The 23,158-nt window shown below is 38.5% G+C and overlaps 1 protein-coding gene across 1 annotated transcript in view; it reads right to left on the bottom strand.

The window, feature by feature from the left end:
- Nucleotides 1–23,158, bottom strand: part of Nbeal1 (neurobeachin like 1) — a 177,479-nt gene that overhangs the window by 144,123 nt on the left and 10,198 nt on the right. Inside the window, 2 exon segments of the mRNA XM_042666952.1 lie at nucleotides 3,491–3,652; nucleotides 11,790–11,881. Coding sequence (XP_042522886.1) covers nucleotides 3,491–3,652; nucleotides 11,790–11,881 — 254 coding nt within the window.

Below are 23,158 nucleotides of genomic sequence, written 5' to 3'. Positions count from 1 at the left end.
CAGAAATTATAAAAAGTAACTGTTACAAGGCTGGCTGTGGTAGCACAGAGCTGTAATCTCAGATAAACCAGAAGTGGAGGTAGTAGGACTGTGGCCCAAGACAGTAAAGGATGGAAATACTATCTGAAAAATAAACTAGAGCAAAAGGGGATGAAGTGTTGCTTAAGAGGTAGGTGCTTGTCTAGCAAGTTCACAGTACTGAGTTCAAACCCTAGTAACAGAAAAAGTAACTGACACAGATAACATCATCTGGAAAGGATGGGGAACAAGAGGAACTCTCATGAACTGCCAATGAGAATGTAAATATGTCTACAGCCATATGAGGCAGTTTCTGACACAAGCTTACCATATGAAACAGCAATTATGCTCCTAGGAATTTACCTAAATCAGGTGAAAACTCATACCCATGCAAAACCCATACATGAATAGCAATTCATAACATGCTAAAATTAATAAAGACATCCTCCAATATGTGAATGAATAAACTTGTACATCTGTAAGTATCATCATCTTCAGTGATTAAAAAGAAATGTGCTCTAAGGTCATAAAAAAAGACATAGAAGACTGCATATGTGAAAGAATCTAGTCTATAAAAGGTTGTATACTGCATGATTCTAAATACATGACATTCTAGAAATGGAAAAACTATACATACAATACAAAGATTACTAGTTGCTAGAGATTGGTACAGGGGATAGGATGGCAACAGATTTGAATAGATGGAACACAAGCCAGGTTTAAGAAGGTGAACGATTCTGAATAATACCATAATGGTGCCTACATGACAATATTCATTTGTCTTAATCATATAACTGTATAACACAAATGGTGAACCCTAATGAACATTGTAAACTTTAACTAAAGCATTTGTCAAAACCTATAGAAATATAAAGCACAAACAGTAACCCTAACATACAGTACAGACTTTAGTTAATATTGTTTCATGCTTTAATATCCTTTAAGGATATTGATCCATCCTAACAGAAGTACTGCACTAATGCAAGATGGTAATAACAAGGGAAAGGGAGAGAAGATACCTAGAAATCTTTGTGCTTTGTAGGTTTTATGTTAATCTAAATGTCTCTGAACATGTGGGATGTGGCTCCAGGTAGACTGCAAGGACCTGCGCTCAAACCACAGTGCTGAAGGGAAAAAAAGTGAAACTTTTAAAAGTAGCTTGAAAACTAAACTGAAGTCTCTAGAAATATGATCTGTAACTGGTGGCTACTCAACACTAAATTTATCACCAAAGACTACTACTAAAGAAAATTTCAACCAAAAAAATGTGGTGAGCATTCCTATGCTTCATTCTATTATCAACCTCAAAACATACTGAATTTAAAACAATTATGTAAAAGTTATTAGAGATAACATTGATCAAAATGCACTGTACTCACAAATTGACATGTTGAGTCAAAACCACTTTGCCCAACTACTTAAGGTTAATAAAAAATTAAAATTAAAAACTAAAGAATGTTTTAGTTTGGTAAGACAGTAGACCATTAACAACAGAAGAAAATGTAGCAAATTTACAATTCAGAGGAAATCTCAAGTAAAGCAGTTCCACTCTGCCTTTGTAATTTTTATGTTTTTCCACCTATAATTTAAGGATAAGGATGAACATGAAAACAGACATATATTTAAGGTTCCTGGAGATAAAATGTTTGAGCAACTACTTACTCATTCCATAATTTTTGTAATTAAAGGCAATAAACAACTAAGGAAAACATGACTACAAGGTAAATTAGGATGCCATTCAGCTACTAATTGTATTTCTAAAGCAGCATATATTACAGAAGTCATTTCCTACAGATTACAGATTTCAAGAGGCATATTATACCCCTAACACAATTTCTTTTCTTTTCACCAGTCCTAGGGCTTGAATTCAGAGCCTAGGCACTGTCATTCTACTGGCATTCTACCACTTAAGCCACATTGCCACTTCCGGTTTTTTTATTGTTTTATTGAAGATAAAAGACTTGATGGGCTTTTCTGCTCTGGCTGGCTTCAAACCACGATCTTCAGATCTCAGCCTCCTGAATAGCTAGGATTACAGAGGTGAACCCCAAGTTTTCAAATCCTTATGTGTGGCTTAGTGTAGAATATTTTTATACATTCAGATGTTTAAATACTGTGTGTGTAGTGCACCTTGAGCTCTCACTCAGCATTTTTCTTTCACATTGGGCATTCTACTGTTTGAGCCACACCTAAGGCTGATTAACTAAAGATAAGAGTCATATATATTGTTTCCCAGGCTGGCTTTGGACCATGATTCTCAGATCTCAGTATCCTAAATAACTAGAACTATAAGTATAAGCCACCAGTACCAAGTGTCTAAGTCTTTTCCGTAAGTAATGATCTGTAATTCTAATTAATCTTTCTAGTTGATACTTAAGTAAACCAAAATTTAAATACCAAAGACCTAATCTACAAATCTGGAAAATAAGATAAGATTTAGTACAATTGTACTTTGTTGACAAAATCAAAGAGTTGATGGATATGGTTTTACAAATATAAAATATGGTGATAAAAATGTACTTTTCAGAGGCAGGGAGGTAGTGGCACAGCAGTGACATAGCATACATGAAGCCCTAGGTTCAATTCCCAGCCGCACCAAAAAAAAATGTTTGTGTGTGTGCATATATGTGTGTGTGTATATGTGTGTGTGTATGTACACTTTTGTGTATGTATGTACACTTTTGTGTATGTATGTACTGGTCATAGAGCTCAAACTCAGTGCCTGGGAGCTGTCTCCTAGCTTTCTTGCTCAAGGCTAGCACTCTATAGAGTGCTAGGACCATATTGCTACATCTGGCTTTTTGCTAGTCAATTATAGATAAGAGATTCACAGACTTTCCTGCCCAGCTGACTTTGAGCCATGATCCTCAGATCTCAGCCTTCTCAGTAGCTAGGATTCCAGGCATGAGCTACCAGTGCCCAGCTAAAAGTACATATATTTACAAGTTTGAACAATACTTAAAATACTAGTGTAATTATTTCTTACAGAAGTAAAAACTTCTGTTACTGTCTTTACTCTAAAATCACATTAAAAAGTTTTGGCTGAGTCTCTCTATAATTTGGTATACTAATTAAAAGGTTTTCCAATGCATCAACAAACAACAAGACAAACACAAATGATGAACACACTCTTTAAAGATCCATATAAACAACAAACATTATTATGTATTTAAATAATATGTATTATTATGTATGTAAATAATATGTATTGTTATGGTAATAATCTTTTGGGGGGGGGGGTCGGTGTTGGGGCTTGAACTCTGGGCCTGGGCACTGTCCCTCAGCTCTTCAGCTCAAGGCTAGCGCTCTACCACTTGAGCCACAGCGCCACTTCTGGCTTTTTCTGCTTATGTGGTGCTGAGGAATCGAACCCAGGGCCTCATGCATGCAAGACAAGTACTCTACCACTGAGGTGGCTTCCCAGCCCCAGTAATAATCATTTTGAACTAATAATTACTTTTATGCCAGATACCTGCAAAGAATAATGAAGAACTTGACAAGCAAAATTGACAAGGCTTGTTGTTGTTCCTCTAAACCATCGGCTGTTTTCTCTACACACTGTAGTAGCTGGATCCTCAGAACCTGAAGAATATTATCAGGAAGCAGAGATATTCCCGGAGGCATATCATCTACCCTATAATGTAAAGGAAAGCAAATGAAAGTATTGAAATATTAAAAGAAAATCTCTAAAACTACATATGAACTTATGTATACAGCAACTAATTAGACATTTTTTATAGTTTTCTTGAATAAACCCTTATTCATTAAAAAAAAAAAAAAGAAAATCTCTGTCACTTAAATGAACTGCATTTTTATACCAAATCTTATAGAAACTTTTTTATTCTATCCAGATATTCTGTGGCTTCTTTTTTTAAATTTTATTGTAAAGGTGATGTACAGAAGGCTTACAGTTACATAGGTCAGGTAATAAGGATGGGTAACTTCCTCCCTCATTCTCTCCCAGTTTTTCCCCTCCCATTTCCCCTCCCCCCCAAGTTGTATAGTTCATTTCCAACATAGTGTCTAGTGAGTATCACTGCTGAATTGGATCACTCTTTGTCCCACCATTTTTTGGTGCTTCCTCTTCCCCTCCCCAAATCAGATACAAAACAAAGAAATTTTTTTTAAGTGACAAAAGAGAATAACCCAAAGGAAAAAAAAAAGAAACAAAAGAAGAACTGCAAATAGTACAATTTAAAAAAATCCTGTGGTGGGTACCTGTGGCTCATGCCTGTAATCCTAGATACTCAGGAGGCTGAGATCTGAGGATTGAAGTTCAAAGCCAGCCTGGGCAAGAAAGTCCATGAGACTCTTTTTTTGTGTGTGTGAACATACTGTACAGAGGGGTTACAATTACATGGGCAGGATAATGCGTACATTTCTTATCAAGCATTGCAGCCTCCTCCTTTGTTTACCCTTCACATCCCTTCCCAGCCTCCCCCCCACCCCCCCAAGAGACTCTTATCTCCCATTAACCACTAGATAACCAGAAGTTGTGCTGTGGCTCAAAGTGGTAGAGCACTAGCTTATATGATCATATGCACATAGCTATTGAGCACTTGTGATCCACTCCTAAGAATATTCTCTTTTGTTCTCACTGTGTAAATGTTTAAAGTGTTGTTTAATTAACCATGTCCAAGTGTAATTATTTGTCTTTTACTATCCATTGGATTTACTTGTAGATTTACAGGCACATTCTAATTATTACAAATGAGGGAAACCAGGCATCCTATGTTTCTTTGGGTCCGGTTTACTTCACTTAGTATAATTTCTGTCCATTTCCTTATAAATGAAGAAATATCATCTTTCTGATGGAAGCACAGAATTTCATTATGAATATATACCACATTTTCTCGATCCATTTGTCCACTGAGAGGCATCTGGGTTGATTCTATACCTTAGCTATGGTAAACAATGCTGCAATGAACAAGGTTGTGCTGGTGGCTTTCGTATGCCCTGGTTTTTGGTCATTTAGATAAATGCCTATGGCTTCTTTCTTATATGCATATGTAGATGATTCATAACTATATATTACTAGAGCAGAATATTGAGTCTTATTTCAGAGGAGACAGAAACTAATATTTTCAACTGCCCTATTTTTAATGAAAACACAAAATATAAGTGAATTCACTTGATACTGTCAAATTAATTCACTTTCAATATACAAGTATATGTATACTATTTCCAAAGTCATTTTAAACTGAGTTAAAAATAGAATACTAGTATTTTTGATTTAGTGTTTGTCATTTGTTTCTTAAACACTAATGGTCTGCCTTATAGATTCCTCAATGTGTTCAGAAGGAGAAAAGATAATCACCAAAGGAAGACCAAAAGGTGAATGCAAATTCCATAGGCATGAGCATCATCAATTGTTTTTTTAAAGTAATATAGCAATATTCTGCGACAACTGGTTTCTGTGTAATAAAACTACATGTTTTTGGCGGGGGGGGGGGGGGGTTTGCAAGTACTGGGGCTTGAACTCAGGGCCTGAGTGATATCCCTGAGCTTCTTTTGCTCAAGTCTAGCACTCTACCACTTGAGCTACAGTGCCACTGCTGGCCTTTTCTGTTTATGTGGTACTGAGGAATTGAATCGAGGGCTTCATGCATACTAGGCAAGTACTCTGCCACTAAGCCACATTCACAGCCCAACGTGGTTCTTTAAAGGTAAAAAACAGCACCAAACATCAGTGGCTCTTCTGGTGTCTCCTTTGTTGTCCCCCCAAAAAAGACACATACGGGGAGGATTGGATGGGGAGGCAGGGGGAGAATGGGAATGGATGGGAAGGGGAAACAAAGGAGGAAGCTACAATGCTTGGTAAGAAATGTACTCATTATCTTGCCCATGTAATTGTAACCCCTCTGTACAGTATTTTCACAATAAAAAATAAATAAAAATTAAAAAAAAACACATACTCAAATTCAAAGCCAAGAAAATTGGCTACTAATTCACCTGTGTTATATGGAGCTGGTCATCTAATCTCTAAATTTCCTTAATCTACAAAGTTTTAATATCTTCCCTGTCTTACAGGCTCTGAAATAAAAAGTGAACATTATTTTTTGCTATGTAAACACATAAAAATTATTAAAATGTAGTATAATTTAAACATACTATTTCTGAAACCTAAGAATCTTTCCATAAGCCACTGTATATTGATTACCTCTATGAAAAACACCCAGACTTCAAGAGAATATTCCAAAAATCACTATGATTATGTAATAATTATATTTCATTGTAGTCCCTTCTTCAGATAAATGTGAGGTATTAGTTGAGTTTTTACACTGAGTAAAAGACTAGTTGATTCACTGCAGACAGACTATATACACACAAACATAAAGATATAACTAGCCTTCTTGTGAACTATCCTAAAACATAAATTAAGGAAGCATTTCTATAAAAGAGACATTTGATTTTAATTAAATTCTAAAGTAAACCACAAATCAAATTATAAAAATTACCGAATTCCATAACCACATTACTAAATAACCATATACTATTTTAGATTAGGAATTCGATCACTTGTAGCTTCAGACTCTTTCATTCTCTCTTATTTATAAAAAATACTAGAAAAATCTCTCATTTTTATATATAGTTCCCTCCTGCTGAGGCATCAAAACAGCAGGTTCTTAGAAAAGTCATATATATACATATATTACATATAATATATACATATACATATTATATATATACATATATATATATATATATTATCTATGCTGCATGCCTGAAACAGAAGGATCAAGAGTTCAATGTCAGTTGGGCGCTGGTGGCTCACACCTGGAATCTAGATACTCAGAAGGCTGAGATTTGGGGATCACGGTTCAAAGCCAGCCCTGGGAAGGAAAGTCTGTGAAACTCTTATCTCCAATAAACCACCAGAAAACCAGAAGTGGTGCTGTAGCTCAAGTGGTAGAGCACTCACCTTGAGCGGAAGAGCTGAGGGACAGCGGTCAGGCCCAGAGTTCAAGCCCCATGACCAACCAAAAAAGAAAAAAAAAAAAGAAAGAAAGAAAGAAATCAGGGCTGGGAATGTGGCCTAGTGGTAGAGTGCTTGCCTAGCATGCATGAAGCTCTGGGTTTGATTCCTCAGTACTACATAAACAAAAAAGCCACAAGTGCTGATGTGGCTATAGTGTCATTCCCAGTTTTCTAGTGGTTTATTGGAAATAGGAGTCTCACGGTCTTTCCTGCCCAGGCTGACTTTGAACTGCGATCCTCAGATCTCAGCCTCCTGAGTAGCTAGGATTACAGGCATGAGCCACTGGCACCCAGCTGATTTATTTCTTAATAGGGCTTCTTGCCTTCAGTCTCAACTCTCTTCAGTCCAACCACCCTAATGATTCCTAAGTGACTTGAAAAGTAAAATCAATCTAGACACTTTCACATGAAAAAATTTTAATAGCATTCTTACCTTCCACAGCAAAAGGACAAATCAAATCCCTTAACAGTGCATGCATGGCATATCATTTGGCCTCTATTGACCCCTCAAGACTCCTCTCTATAGTAACTGAAGCTTTTCTCCTTGGAGATTTTTACTTTTCCAGATACTCTTTGCCATCATCAACCACAGCTATCCTTTCCTTTTCCCTTCAACATGTCTAGAACTGGAGCTCCTTTTGTTGCTCATTTCTCCTTTTTACCCCAGCAACTGATATTACCTAACAACTACTGGACTTTCAGGTTGGCTTAAGATAGAGAAAACTCTAAGTGGCCTGGGAACTTGATAGAGGGTGGAGAAATGGAGGGAAAATCTGCACTATGTGCAAATTCTGTAATGTTTTACAGAATTTAAGTTTTCCCCTATTTAGTATTTTTTTATTTTTATTTTTGGCAGTACTAATATTTGAACTTAGGATCTCATACTTGCTAGGCAGGTGCTCTATCACTTTAGCCACTCCATCAGCCCTTTTTGCATTGATTATTTCAACATGGATTTTGATCTTCCTATTTCTGCTTCCCCCAAATCCGTCCCAGTGCTGAGTGTATTGGCTCACACTTGTAATTCTATTCAGGGAGGCAAAGGTCAGAGGAATTTTGGTTCCAAGATAGCCTGGTAAAAAAAAGACATCAAGATTCCATCTCAACCAATTAAAAAAGAAGCTGGTAGCAGTGGTAAGCCTGTCATCCCAGCTATTTGGAAAGCCTAAATACTAGGAGCCGGACGCTTTAATCTTAGCTACTCAGGAGGCTGAGATTTGAAGATCTCAGTTTAAAGCCAGCCCAGGCAGGAAAGTCCATAAAACTCTTTTTTTTTTGGGTCCAGTCGTGGGGCCTGAACTCTGGGTCTGGGCGCTGGCCCTCAGCTCTTCAGCTCAAGGCTAGTGCTCTACCACTTAAACCACAGCACCACTTCTGGCTTTTTTCTTTTTGCTTATGTGGTGCTGAAGAATCAAACCCAGGGCCTCATGCATGCAAGGCAAGTGCTCTACCATTGAGCCACCTTCCCAGCCCTCTGTAAAACTCTTACCTCCAATAAACCACCAGAAAACCAGAAGTGGCACTGTAGCTCAAGTGGTAGAGTGCTAGCCTTGAGCTGAAGGGCTGAGAAACAGCACCTAGGCCCAAAGTTCAAACCCCATGACCGACAAAAAAAATTTTTTTTAATAAATAAATAAATAATAGCAGAATCTTGATCTAGGCCAGGCCACGTATAAACTCTAGACCCTACCTAAAAAACAATGCAAGAAAAAAAATGGCTAGAGGCATCGTTCAAATAGTAGAGCATCTAGCAAGTTCTAGGGCTACCAAAGATGATGATGATGATGATGATGATGATTATAAATAAAAACTGGTCTTCTAGTTTCTTGGACAGAAAATTTTTTAAAAATCATACAAATTTCCTGAGTGGTAGGAGTGTCTTTTGTTATCTGTTAACAGGGCCCTTTAGACTACTCCTGGGTTTATGCAAATGAAGTGACTGGAGATGGGTCCACAGAGATGCTGCTCTCAGAATCCAAGCATGACAATGAAATCCATTATTTGGTACACTTAATACATGCTAATGAATATTTTAAGAGAAGAAAAATATTTTAAGAGAAGAAAAAGAAATCACATGAGGGTTGGAATTTTCAAACTTGCTCCCTAATATTCTGGAGAAAGGCTGGAGACAGAGCTCAACCACATGGGTCAGTGATATAACATGTTGCCAATAAAACTGCATATCCAAAGCTTAAACAGCTTCTCAACTGAACATATTCCTGTTCAAGGGAGGGTAATGGGTCTTTCATAGGGAAATGGCACAAAAGTTCTGCTTCCATAATGATTCTAATGCTTGTCATATGTGTAGCCTTTAAAATAAAACTACTAGTATAGTGAGTTCATGTCAAGTGTACATAATTGTTGAAAAAGAGGGAGTGCATAAGAACCATGAATTTAGCCGGGCGCTGGTGGCTCACGCCTGTAATCCTAGCTACTCAGGAGGCTGAGATCTGAGGATCAAAGCCAGCCCGGGCAGGAAAGACTGTGAGACTCCTATCTCCAATAAACCACCAGAAAACCGGAAGTGGCGCTGTAGCTCAAGTGGTAGAGTGCTCGCCTTGAGCTGAAGAGCTGAAGGACAGCACCCAGGCCCAGAGTTCAAGCCCCACGACCGACAAAAAAAAAAAAAAAAAAAAGAACCATGAATTTATATTCATGTGGTGAGTAGTGTGAGTAGCCAGCAATACTATGACTAATATATGAAGTGAGGGCACTTTTTTTGTTTTGTTTTGGGGTTTTTTTGTTTTGTTTTGTTTTGTCGGTCATAGGGCCTGAATTCTGGGACTGGGTGCTATCCCTCAGCTCTTCAACTCAAGGCTAGCACTCTACCACTTGAGCCACAGTGCCACTTCTGGCTTTTTCTGCTTACGTGATGCTGAGGAATCAAACTCTGGACCTCATGCATGCAAGGCAAGCATTATTCTACCACTGAGCCACTTTCCCAGCCTGTGAGGGCAGTTTTATGGATGATTATTGACCTTAACTTGTGAGAGTGGGTAGCTGTATTAGTGCAAGTAGCTAAGTATACATGAGAAATAATGAGTAGGCTTTAAGACTCTTCAAAACCCACAGATGACTCACACCATTAAGATAATGGCCCTATATCATCTTCTCTTTTTTTTTTGTCAGTCCTGGGGCCTCAACTCTGGGCCTGGGTGCTGTCCCTCAGCTCTTCAGCTCAAAGCTAGCACTCTACCACTTGAGCTTCCGGCTTTTTCTGCTTATGTGATGCTGAGGAATCGAACCCAGGGCTTCATGCATACAACACAAGCACTCTGAATCACCTTCCCAGCCCCGCCCAAGATCTTCTTTATGCAGCATGCACCCCATATTAAGGCCAGGTATTCAATTATATAATGACTGACATATGACTTTAAAAAAATCTTTATTACTGTACAAAGGAATTACAATTCCTTAAGGAAAATAATAAGTACAATGCTTCATGGACAATGTCACCCCTTCCTTTACTTATACCTATTTTTCCCTTGCTGTCCCTGCCCATAAGTTGCATAGTTCATTTTCACATAATGTATATTGAATACGTTTCCATTTCCTGTAATTCATTTTGATAAGCTGTACTTTAGATGTCAGAAGAGTTATGCCTGTGGGTTCCGCCCCGAAATGTATCCTCAGTCAGTTTGTGTCAATGCATAAAGTCTTATATAAGTTATCATGTCCAGTTGTATTTTAGATCTAGCTTCCACATGAGAGAAAACATGATCTCTGACTTTTTACTGGAAGCACTAACTTAGAAAGAGCAGATGCACAAGCATTAAGTGTTCCCATGCCAGGCAGCCAATATGTAGTTGTCAAGTCTTTTGGAGAGGGGCCTTAAGAAGAAGGTCTAGTTTCCTGCTACTTAGTAACCTTACCCTATTGCATAAAATTCCAAACCCTGAAAACTTCCAGGAAGTCAATCCTTACATGAACAGCCTGCCTCACATCTTAAGATGTACTTATGCGCTGGGTGCCAGTGGCTCACACCTGTAATCCTAACTACACAGGAGGCTGAGATCTGAGGATCTCATTCAAAGCCAGCCCAGGCAGGAAAGTCCAAGAGACTCTTATCTCCAATTAACCACCAGAAAACCAGAAGTAGCACTGTGGCTCAAGTGGTAGAGCACTAGCCTTGAGATGAAGAGTTCAGGGAGAGTGGCCAGGCCCAGAGTTCAACCTCCACAACTGACCAAAAAAAAAAAAGATGCTACTAAATCATTCTTAACTAGCTTTATACTTTTCACTCTTCTTTTGTCATACCAAGGACAGTCCTGATCTTAGGCAACAGACCCAAGAACTAAGGAACATCTTGAACATCTCAACCACCTAGTAACACCAATAATAGCTGGGGTTAGACATTTAATGAACTGTGTCATGGAAGCAAAGTATCAGCCTCAGAAAGTCAGGTTTAGCTGGGCATTAGTGACTCACATCTGTAATTCAGGCAACTCAGGATACTCTGAGTACCTCAGTTCAAAGCCAGGATAGGCAGGAAAGTTCATGAGAGCTTTATCTCCAATTAAGTACCAAAAGAGCCAGAAGTTGAGCTGTGGATCATATGGTAGAGTGCTAGCCTTGAGCACAAAAGCTCAAGGACAGCATCTAGCCCCTGAGCTCAAGTCCTACAATCCAGAAAAAAGAAAGAAAAGAAGAAAATATGTTTGTTATGAGAAGAAGATTATCTAGGAGTAACAAGACTATAAACATAATTATTATCCTTGTAACATGCCATAAAAATATTTATGCCAAAAAGGAACATTTCATTCCAGGGTAAAAAATTAAGTATGTCTACATACCTGGTAGGCAGCTTTTCAAAGTCGACATCTAAAAACTGTTCATAGCTAGAAACAAAATTGTCCAACCATAGCTTCAGATAATCTGGATCTTTCTGAAATAAAGTACACACGTCAGGAAACATGTCTATGTAAAGAAGCAATAATAGCCATTCGTGGTAGTGCATTCCTGTAATCCCTGCACTCAGGAAGTTGACATAAGAGAATTCCAAGTTTGAGGTCAGCCTAGTCTACATAATAAAACATTAATAATAATAGTTACAATAATGAATCTCTAAGTGACTTTCAGAAAGAGCTTTGTGCTGAATTAAAATATGTATAAGCCGGGCACCGGTGGCACATGTCTGTAATCCTAGCTTCTCAGGAGGCTGAGATCTGAGGATCGCGGTTCAAAGCCAGCCCAGGCAGGAAAGTCCGTGAGACTCTTATCGCCAATAAACCACTAGAAAACCGGAAGTGGTAGAGCACTCGCCTTGAGCTGAATAGCACAGGGACAGCGCCCAAGCCCAGAGTTCAAGTCCCAAGACAGACAAAAAAAAAATGTATAATAGCTGGAGGGAATATCACAAGCCTGTAATCTCAGCCACTCAGAAGGCTGTGGGCAACATAGCAATACTCCATGTCAAAAAAATCATTAAAAAATTGTATTAATTATAATAAACCCTCAAATGGTTTTCATGCCACTCCGAGAGCTAAAGAATTAACAATGTTCTATAAGATTCTTAAAAAAGGGTTGGGAAGTTGGCTCAGCGGTAGAGCGCTTGCCTTGCATGCCTGAGGCCCTGGGTTCGATTCCTCAGGACCACATAAGAAAAAAGCCGGAAGTGGTGCTGTAGCTCAAGTGGTAGAGCGGTAGCCTTGAGCTGAAGAGCTGAGGGACAGCGCCCTGGCCCAGAGTTCTGGCCCCATGACCGGATCCCCCACCCCACCCCCAAAAAAAAAAAAGATTCTTAAAAAATTGCCCTCACATATTCCTGTAATTAACCCATTGATATCTTCTACAGCAGTGATGTCCTCAAAATCCTTAGACATACCAGATATGTTCAAACCCAAAGGCCTTTAAATTGCCTGTTTCCTCTATCCAGAACACTCCTCTTTGAGATACCTGAATGGCTAACCTTCTCATCTCTTTCAAGTCTTGATTTGACTTGCCAAGCAAACATTCTACCACTTGATCCAGGTCCCCATCCTTTCTGCTTAAATTTTGGTTGTGTTATAGGATTTAGTTAACTTTGAAATGGCATGGAACTCAATCATCCTGCCTCTGTTTCCCAAGTAGCTGATATTACAGATATAGCCATCATGTTTTGCTCAAGTAGTTCTCTAAACAATATATTCTCACTGAGTTAAACCTTCTCACTGACATTTTACCCTATCCTATTCTGTCTCCAAACCAAATGGTAGTTTACCATACTATATAATTTATTTATATATTAATCATTTCCCCCAGGATGTAAGTTTCACGAAGGGTTTTTATGTTTTGTTTGCTGATGACAATCAAGTCACTAAAGTATTGCCTGGCACCAAGAAGGTGCTCACTAACTACTTGTTCAACGAATTAATAAGAAGTATAAAATGCATAAATAAAATAAAACTGAAGCCAAGCATGGTAGGAAACATCTGTAATACCAGCTACACAGGAGGAAGAAATAGGAGAATCATAGTTAAAAGGCAGCTTTGGGAAATAATGCAAAAAGGGCAAGAGGCACGACCCAACTGGTAGAATGCTAGTCTTGAGTTTAAACTCAATGACACACACTGACACACACACACACACACACACACACACACACACACACACACACACACACACACAAAATCAAATTAAAACTGGATCATTAATCTAAACATCCAAATTAAAACTAAAATCTTCCATAAGAAAATATGAACTATTTTTGTATCCAAGGATAAATAGTAATATCCTTTATCTTACCTAGGACACAAAAACCATGAGCTAAAAAGAAAAATTCTTGTTGATTAAAATTAGGGGTAGGTAGGCACCTGTGGCTCATGCCTGTAATCCTAGCTATACAGCAGGTTGATATCTAAGGATCATGGTTCAAACCCAGCCCAGAAAGGAAAGTCTATGAAACTATCTCTAATTAACTACCAAAAAGCCAGAAGTAAAGCCGTGGTTCAACACTAGCCCTAACAAAAAAGCTCAGGGATAGGCACCTAGATCCTAAGTTCAAGCCCAGACGTGGCACACACACATACACACACACACACACACACACACACACACACACACAAACCACAAAAACACATATAGAGAGAGGGGTTCAATGTACCTTAGTGTGGAGTATATGTCTAACATGCACCAGGCCCCAGGTTCCATCCCATTCAAAAACAGTAAATAAATAGACTTAAAATAACTGCTTGGCAAAAACAACCATTAAGAAATTGGAAATGCCAAGCTAGATATATACCTCAGTCTTCACAAGAATGTATGAGGCCCTGGATTCAATAACAACAAAAATATTAAAAAAGAGGAGAAAAGTGGAGAAAGAAGAGCAAGAAAAAGACAAAGATGATGAAGGAGGAATAGAAAGGAGAAAGAAAAGGATGGAGGAATGGAAGGTAGAAGAGGAAGGAAAGAGAACAGAAAGGACAAAAGAAGATGAAAATAGAAAGGCAAGTCATATACTTGAATAAATTCTCAAACACGTATCAATATATGAATATCTCAATTTTAAAAATAGAAACTTCGCAAAAGAAGACACAAATAGCAATAAAATGTTCTCATTAGTTATCCAGACCAATGCAAATTAAAACCAAATGTGATAGGATGGGAATGTGGCTCAGTCGTAAAGTGCTTGGTATGAGGCACTTGGTTCAATTCCTCAGCACCATATAAGCAGAAAAAGCCAGAAGTGGTGCTGTGGCTCAAATGGTAGAGTGGTAGGCCTGAGCTGAAGAGCTGAGCGACAGCGCCCAGTCCTAGAGTTCAGGCCCCATGACTGACCAAAAAAAAAGACAAAACAAAACAAAACAAATGGAGTACCCTTACATACATACCCACCAGAATGGCAAAAATTAAAAATTAATACAGAATAACCATAAATCTCATTCAGTACATTGTTGGTGAAAGAATAACTTGGAAAACTGATCAGCAGTTTCGTTTAAACATACACATAGGACACTGTCCAGCCATTTCTCCACATTGAAATGAAAACACATAAAACATATCCCCAAAGAACATTTGCACAAAAATGGCCAAGAAACTTTTTTCTTGACAGTACTGAGGTTTGAATTCAAAGACTTTGAGATTGCTAGGTAAGCACTCTACCACTTTTTGCTCTGGTTCTTCTTTACATACATACATAACATACATCATTCTGATGTATGTATGTATGTAATTGTAGGATTGCCTACAATTGCAATCCTCCTGATCTCAGCCTCCCACATAGGAGGCATGACAGTTGTAAACCACCAGCAGTTGGCAAATAGATATTCTATTTTCAATAGTCGACAGCTGGAAACAATAAACAATTCTTAACAAGTTAACATATAAAGAAATTGTGGAATGAACAATAAATTATTTAGGAGAATAAATGAATTATTGATGTGAGAATACAGTTAATTTTTTCAGTCATTGAGCAAAAGATGGCAAGCATGAAGGCATACACACTAACTTTATACAAAGTTCTACAACGGGCTATAGTGACAACAGTTAGATAAATGGCTGCCTTTGGGAGTAATGGCTGAAAATTGGCACAAAGGTCAAATTTTTTTGTTTTTTGTGGGTCCGGTCGTGGGGCCTGAACTCTGGGCCTGGGCTCTGTCCCTCAGCTCTTCAGCTCAAGGCTAGCGCTCTACCACTTGAGCCACAATGCCACTTCCCGCTTTTTTTTTCTGCTTATGTGGTGCTGAGGAATCGAACCTAGGGCCTCATGCATGCAAGGCAAGCGCTCTACCACTGAGCCACCTTCCCAACCCCAATTTTTTTTTTCTTGATTATGGGGACTGAACTCAGTCCTTGCACATCCTAGGCAAATGTTACATCACTAACCTATATGCTTAGCCCTGAAATTTTCCATATTCTGATGAAAAGTGGTTACACAAATATGCACATGTATCAAACTACACACATCTGACACTTTAAATCTATGCATGAAATGATACAGCAATAAAAATGAGTTGGTGAGGCCGGGCGCTGGTGGCTCACGCCTGTAATCCTAGCTACTCAGGAGGCTGAGATCTGAGGATTGCGGTTCAAAGCCAGCCCGGGCAGGAGAGACCGTGAGACTCCTATCTCCAATAAAAACCACCAGAAAACTGGAAGTGGCGCTGTAGCTCAAGTGGTAGAGCACTCGCCTTGAGCTGAAGAGCTGAGGGACAGCGCCCAGGCCCAGAGTTAAGGCCCCACAACCGAATAAATAAATAAATAAAGTTCAATGGATCGTCGTTCAAAGCCTTCCCAGGCGATAAAGTCCATGAGACTCTTATCTCCAATTAACCACCAAAAAAACTGGAAGTGGTGCTGTGTTGCTGGAGTGGTAGTGGTAGTGGTAGAACATTAGCCTTGATCTGAAGAGCTCAGGGACAGCACCCAGGCCCAGGGTTCAAGCCCTACAACTGACAAGATAAATGAATAGTTTAAAAAAATTAAAAGTGGGCTGGGAAGGTGGCTCAGTGGTAGAGCGCTTGCCTTGCATGCCTGAGGCCCTGGGTTTGATTCCTCAGCACCACATAAGAAAAAAGCCGGAAGTGGCGCTATGGCTCAAATGGTAGAGCGCTAGCCTTAAGCTGAAGAGCTGAGGGACAGCGCCCAGGCCCAGAGTTCAGGCCCCATGACCGGACCCAAAAAAAAAAAAAAATTAAAAGTGTCCAATATTTACTTATTTGCCTCAATACTCTTTATGCCAATCAAATTTAAACATGTATTTCAAAAATATCTATGTTACTTTATCATTATATCCCACTGCTTAAATAAGAATGGCCCTTGGATAAAAGAAAATCAACTTATTTTCATACAATAAAAGCATTACACTATAATTCAGAATCTAAAAGAATGTTCTCAGAATAATCAGGGATGATGACCTTTTGTGTGTTTGCTTTTCTATTAATAAACTGTTCCAAAATCAGCTTTAAAATTGCCACTATCTATATCATCAGAAATCTGAAATTCTGAGAAATCAGAAGATGGAAATATTTTAGACAATGAAGAGCCTACTCTTAGAGATGTTCTTAAGAGTTTCATTACTTGCTTTTTGGTTTTCAAACTAGAATCTATTCATTACTTGATTTATACATTCAGGATAGAAATCCAGAAATACATATAACTAGAGTCTCCTTATCATTGTTCTTTTAAAATAAAGCAGATGATTGCTTCTTGGTAAAAGTTAGGTTAAAAGGTCACACAACACTATAAAAAATTAATGCATTTCCCCTAATATTTTATTTAGGAACTATAGTATCTGGTTAGAATTCTAAAGATCAAGGCTACCAAGTATTTGCCAAGCACAGAATTTTCCTAGGAAACTTAGTAATTACAAGAAAAGAAGTTTATTAAGAAGCATTTAAATTTTTAAAATATCTGTCATGAGGGAGGCTCAATTTGTAGAGCACTAGCCAATGAGCAAAAGCATCAGGTACCAAGTTTAAGTCCCAGTCTCAGACCTAGAAAAGTAAAATAAAATACCTTTCATGGACCAAATGATTCTGTAGGCATTTTGATAATATATTGCCTTACTGATCCCTTACAACTATCAAGATAGTAAGTCTTTTTCTCCCATTTTACAGGTTATAAAAAGGAAGTATTAGGATATATGAATTGCTGGAAGTTATGCAACTAATAACTGATAGTCCTAGGACTAAAATTCAAAGATATGTGAATTTAATATATGCATTTTACATTACAATACACAATAACACTACACTGGCTTAGGACTTTGAATACATAAAATGGAGCTTTACCAGAAAAGGCAGAGATTAATCAGGATCTATAAGTCAAGGCTATAAAGACAAAACACAAAACAACCATATCCTGTACAGTCTGAAAAAAAATCCTGAGAGTATGAACTTGGTGCCAAAGGCCATCAAACATAAGTTCTCCACATTTGCAGAAACAGCATTAATCTCAAGCTTAGTCACTTTCATGGTTAAGACAAATTTGGTACATACTGAAACATTACAATATAGTCTATCAACTTACTAAGGTCACTTTCACTTTTTGGTTTTGATCATGCCTTATGTGTGCCTACTATCCAATCTTCAAAACCTTAATCCATCCATGAACTTCTTTCACTAAATTATCCAGGCTGAACAATTATATTCAGAACAAAGAATAAGAACTTAATGTGTGCCAGGCACCAGTGGCTCATGCCATAAGCCTAGTTACTCAGGAAGCTGAGATCTAAGGATCATGGTTCAACACCAGCTTGGGCAGGAAAGTCTGTGAGACTCTTGTCTCCAATTAACCACCAAAAAGCTGAAAGTGAAGCTGTGGCTTGGTGATAAGTGCTAACCTTGATCAGTGAAGCTCAGGGACAGTGCCTAGACCCTGAGTTCAAGCCCCAGGACTGGCACTAAAAAAAAAAAAAAGATGGGCTGGGAAGATGGCTCAGGCTCAGTGGTAGAGCTCTTGCCTTGCATGTATGAGGCCCTGGGTTCGATTCCTCAGCACCACATAAGCAAAAAGAAAAAAGCCGGAAGTGGCGCTGTGGCTCAAGTGATAGAGCGCTAGCCTTGAGCTGAAGAGCTGAAGGACAGCGCCCAGGCCTAGAGTTCAGGCCCCATGACCGGACCCAAAAAAAATGAAAAGAAAAAGGAAAAAACTCCTCCAACTGTTAAGTATTTTATTTTATATTTTCAACAATAAAGAACTACTGAATATCATTATCACCTCTTCCACGTGTCATTTCTGATGACTTCTAACTTCATCTACCTTTGCCTCAGTTTTCTTGTATGTGGGATTACAACCTGGATGGGGAAACTGACTCTAGATAGAAAAATCATGCCTTCAGATGAAATTATATATGCTTAAATACATAAAATCAAAAATGTATAATGAAAATAAGCCTATCACATCCAGGAAAGACTTGGAAGCCATTTTAACATATAAAATAATATTACAATATTAGAAGAGATATTACAACATAAGTATATGTATAAAAATAGGCATAGCTTATTCTAATCTCTAATAATCAAAGTTTACTTTAGGTATTTATTTTTTTGTTTACTTGTTTGTGGTTAAGGGGTTGGAACACCAATGTGTCTGCCTTGCTAAGCAGACACTCTACCACTTGAGCCACCCTTCTGGGCTCTTTTTTTTCTTTTTCTTTTTTTTTTGTTGTCAGTTGTGGGGCTTCAACTCAGGGCCTGGGTGCTGTCCCTGAATATCTTTGTGCTCAAGGCTAGCACTCTACCATTTGAGTCACAGAGTCTCATGGGGACTTTTCTGCCCGGGCTGGCTTTTAACAGTGATCCTCAGATCTCAGCCTTCTGAGCAGCTAGGATTACAGCTGTGAGCCACAGGTGCCTGGCTGTTTTGGCTCTTTTTTGAGATATTGCCTGCCCTCTTATACCCTGCTGGCCTGAACTGCAATCCTCCTGTTTACACTGGGACTAGCTTTTTATTGGTTGAGAACTTTTTACCTAGACTAGCCTTGGAACCAAATCCTCCAGATCTCAGCTTCCAGAGAAACTAAGATTATAGGCATGAACTACTATACTTGGCTATTTATTTTATTTATTTATTGGTCCTGGAGCTTGAACTCAGCGTGGAAACTATCTCTGAGCTTTTGCTCAAGATTATCACTCTACCACTTTGAGCCACAGCTCAAAATGGAGATCAGAGTCTCACAGATTTTCCTCTCCAGAGTAGATTCTACCTACCATCCTCAGATCTCAGCCTCCTGAGTAGCTAGGATTATAGGCTCCTAGCTTCTGGCTGACTATTCTAGGAATCTCTTTTTGTTCATTTGTTTTGTTTTGGTCAGTTGTGGGGCTTGAACTCTGGCCTGGGCGCTATCCCTGGGCTCTTCAGATCAAGGCTAGTGCTCTACCACTTGAGCCACAGCACCACTTCTGTTTTCTGGTGGTTAATTGGAGATGAGAGTCTCACAGCAGTCCTGTCTGGGCTGGCTTTGAACTGCAATTCTCAGATCTCAGCCTCTTGAGTAGCTAGGATTACAGGCGTCAGACACTAGTGCCCAGCATATTTTAGGTATTTCTAAGTATTATTTCATTTTATGTAATCCAGGCTAGCCTCACATTTGAGATCCTCCTAGCTCACTTGTACTATTAGAATTATAGCTATGAACAAACAAACCTGGCTAAAATGAATTATTTTCACCAAAGAAATCATGAGTTTTTGTCAATACCAAAGCTTCTGAATATAAAGAGAAAATATAAATCAGACTGACCACTCAGACTTATTCTTACTGTGTTAAATTTTAGTATCATTTACTGGTAATTTAAGAATTAACACATTTAACATATTACTAAGTACACACACAAAAGTAGTCCAGAAATTATATATTCTAGTGGCAGCAAGCATGAATATTAACAACAGAAGCAGTAGATCCAGAAAAAAATAAATCTCCACAATTATAAATTACAATAATCTAAGATTTATTTTTAAATTCTATTCTTTTCAGAACTTTAAAGATTGTAATGATCTATGATTTAAAATGGTTATATATAAAACTGTACATTTGTATGCCTTAGCCTCAAAGTCTGAAGCTAATGTAGTAGGAAATCCCAATCTTTTCCTATTAAAGAGGAACGCAGTATGCCTCTTATTTCAACTATAAAAATCACATTGGATGGGCTGGGATGGTGGCTCATTGGTACAGTGCTTGCCTTGCATGCATGAGGCATGCAAGCGCTTGCCTTGCATGCATGAGTTCGATTCCTCAGCACCACATAAGCAGAAAAAGCTGGACGTGGCTCTGTGGCTCAAGTAGTAGAGTGCTAGCCTTGAGCTGAAGAGCTCAGGGACAGCACCCAGGCCCAGAGTTCAAGCTCCACAACCGACAAAAACAAAACAAAATACAAAAAAAATAAAAATAAAAAATAAATAAAAATCACATTGGAGTTACTAGACAATTCAAATAGACAAAGGGAAGGGCAAATAGAATTAGAAGGGTAGAAAAGCATTCACCGTCATAGGAAACTTTCTGATGCAGAAAGCAAGCTGAGAGTGTTGCTTAAATATAAGAAAGTACACTCTCTAATACCATCTTCAGATATGACCAAAGGAAAAAGAAGCAGTTCCAAAAACACAAATCCAAGAACAATTAAAAAGAGGGTAGGTAGCTATTTCCAAGGAACAGAAATAAATCAGAGAAGGGAAAGGAAGAAGGCAATATTTGCAATTTTCAGAATTGCAGTGCCTTTTATGTGCTTCTCATTGTTCTCCTTTGAAGAATATTTATTGTGCCCTATCTCAGTTTCACCACTGTATGTTAGGTTTGTGGGGAGCACAGTGTCTTCTAAGTTCAGTTGTTAACATTAAGAAAAATCACAATTGGTCTTGATGTGTGTAACAGGATTCTGTGTTTCTAAACTGATTGCATAACTGGATAAGAGTTAAGTTCTTGGGATGACGTGAAATACATTTTATGTAAAGAAGAGATATGGTAACTTGTGACCAAAAGAGCACACAGTGGGAGATTAGATTCTTGTTCTCAATTCTTCACTCCTTTGAAATAAACTGGAAAATAAAGCTATAAAAAGGGCATAGCAACAGCAATGCATCAGATATACATGATTAAAGGTTATATTTCTAAAAGTGAAGTCCAAGAATCCTAAAGAATATCAGATAAATATGTTCAGAAACCCTTAAGTTTTACATAAGAACTTTTAAAGTTTGTGTTCTTAATTCTTTATACTTTCAAACTATAGTATATTTGGGATAATTACCCTACACTAGTACTTTTAATTCAGTTTTAGTGGTCACATTTACATTGGTAACAAGTGATCATCTGTAACTGTTCAACTGGTAGAATAGTATTTTTTGAAATTATAGATCTGTAGTTACAAACGGATTCTTGGGAATCTAATTCTTAGGTGTTCTAAATGCCATGTAAAGTGTGATATATAGACCATTAAAGACCCTTGACCAGCTTAGTACAAAAATCAGAAAATATTGTAAAATGTTAAAAGTACTTTGGCAGCAACTTTAAGTATAAATAAAATGGGAGCAAGAAGTGTAACTTAGTAGGGCACTTCCCTAGCATGCAGGAAATCCTAGGTTCAATTCCAGGTGTGATAAAAATTAAATTTTAGGGATGGGAAGGTGGCTCAGTGGCAGAGCGCTTACCTTGCATGCATGAGGCCCTGGGTTTGATCCCTCAGCACCACATAAGCAAAAAGAAAAAAGCCGGAAGTGGCACTGTGGCTCAAGTGGTAGAGCACAAGCCTTGAGCTGAAAAGCTGAGGGACAGTGCCCAGGCCCAGAGTTCAGTCCCCACAACCGAACCCAAACATAAATAAATAAATAAAAATTAAATTTTAAAAATAAATGCCCTAAGAGGCAGAAGGCAGGAGGACCGTACGTTCAAGACCAGGCTATGCTACACAAAAATTAGTAAAAATGAGAATTTGTACTTTTTAATTCTTTTTATTTTTAACCATTTTTTTTGGGGGGGGGAGGTCTGGTTGTTTTTTTTCTGCTTATGCGGTACTGAGGAATCAAACCCAGGGCCTCATGCATGCAAGGCAAGCGCTCTACCACTGAGCCACCTTCCCAGCCCCTTTTAAACATTTTTTAAAAACTGCTTTTACTAAAACCATCTCTGAAATGAGTCCAAGATAGTATTTTTTTTTTGGCATGATCTTGATAAATGTTGTCCAGGCTGACCCTGAACTTACAATCTTCCTGCCTTAGTCTTCTGAGTGCTACAATTACAGATGTGTGGCCTTCCACAATGCTGTTTTTGTTTCATTGGGTTTTGTGCCAGGCCTGGGGCTTCAACTTAGGACCTAGCTGCCTTCTCAGGGCTTTTTTGCTCCAAGTTGGTGCTCTACTACTTGAGCCTCACACAGCTCCATTTCTGGCTTTTGGGGAGCTTAATTGGAGGTAAGAGTCTCATGGGCTTTCCTGCACAGGCTGGTTTTGAACCATTATTCCCAGATCTGAGCCTCCTGAGAGCCAGGTTACAGTCATGAGCCACCAGCACCCAACTCATAATGCTGTTCTTAAATGCAATGTTGAGTTTGATTCTGACTACTTGCTTCATAGTATCATTCTACTTTCTGAGGCAATCATCACTTCTTTTTCTCCATTTTCAAACCCAATTTTCTAGCATCATCTTTTTTGTGGGGGAGTGGCTGGCACTGGGATTTGAACTTGTGCCTCACACTTGATAAGCAGATGCTTTACTACTGAGCTATGCCTCTAGCCCTTTCATATGCTGGGCATT

This window comes from Dipodomys spectabilis, unplaced genomic scaffold, assembly GCF_019054845.1.
Source record: "Dipodomys spectabilis isolate Male_0828 unplaced genomic scaffold, ASM1905484v1 ptg000373l, whole genome shotgun sequence".
In the NCBI taxonomy this organism is placed as follows: Eukaryota; Metazoa; Chordata; class Mammalia; order Rodentia; family Heteromyidae; genus Dipodomys; species Dipodomys spectabilis.
The sequence above is the reverse complement of the archived record's forward strand: the minus strand, read 5'-3'. Positions and strand labels throughout refer to the sequence as shown.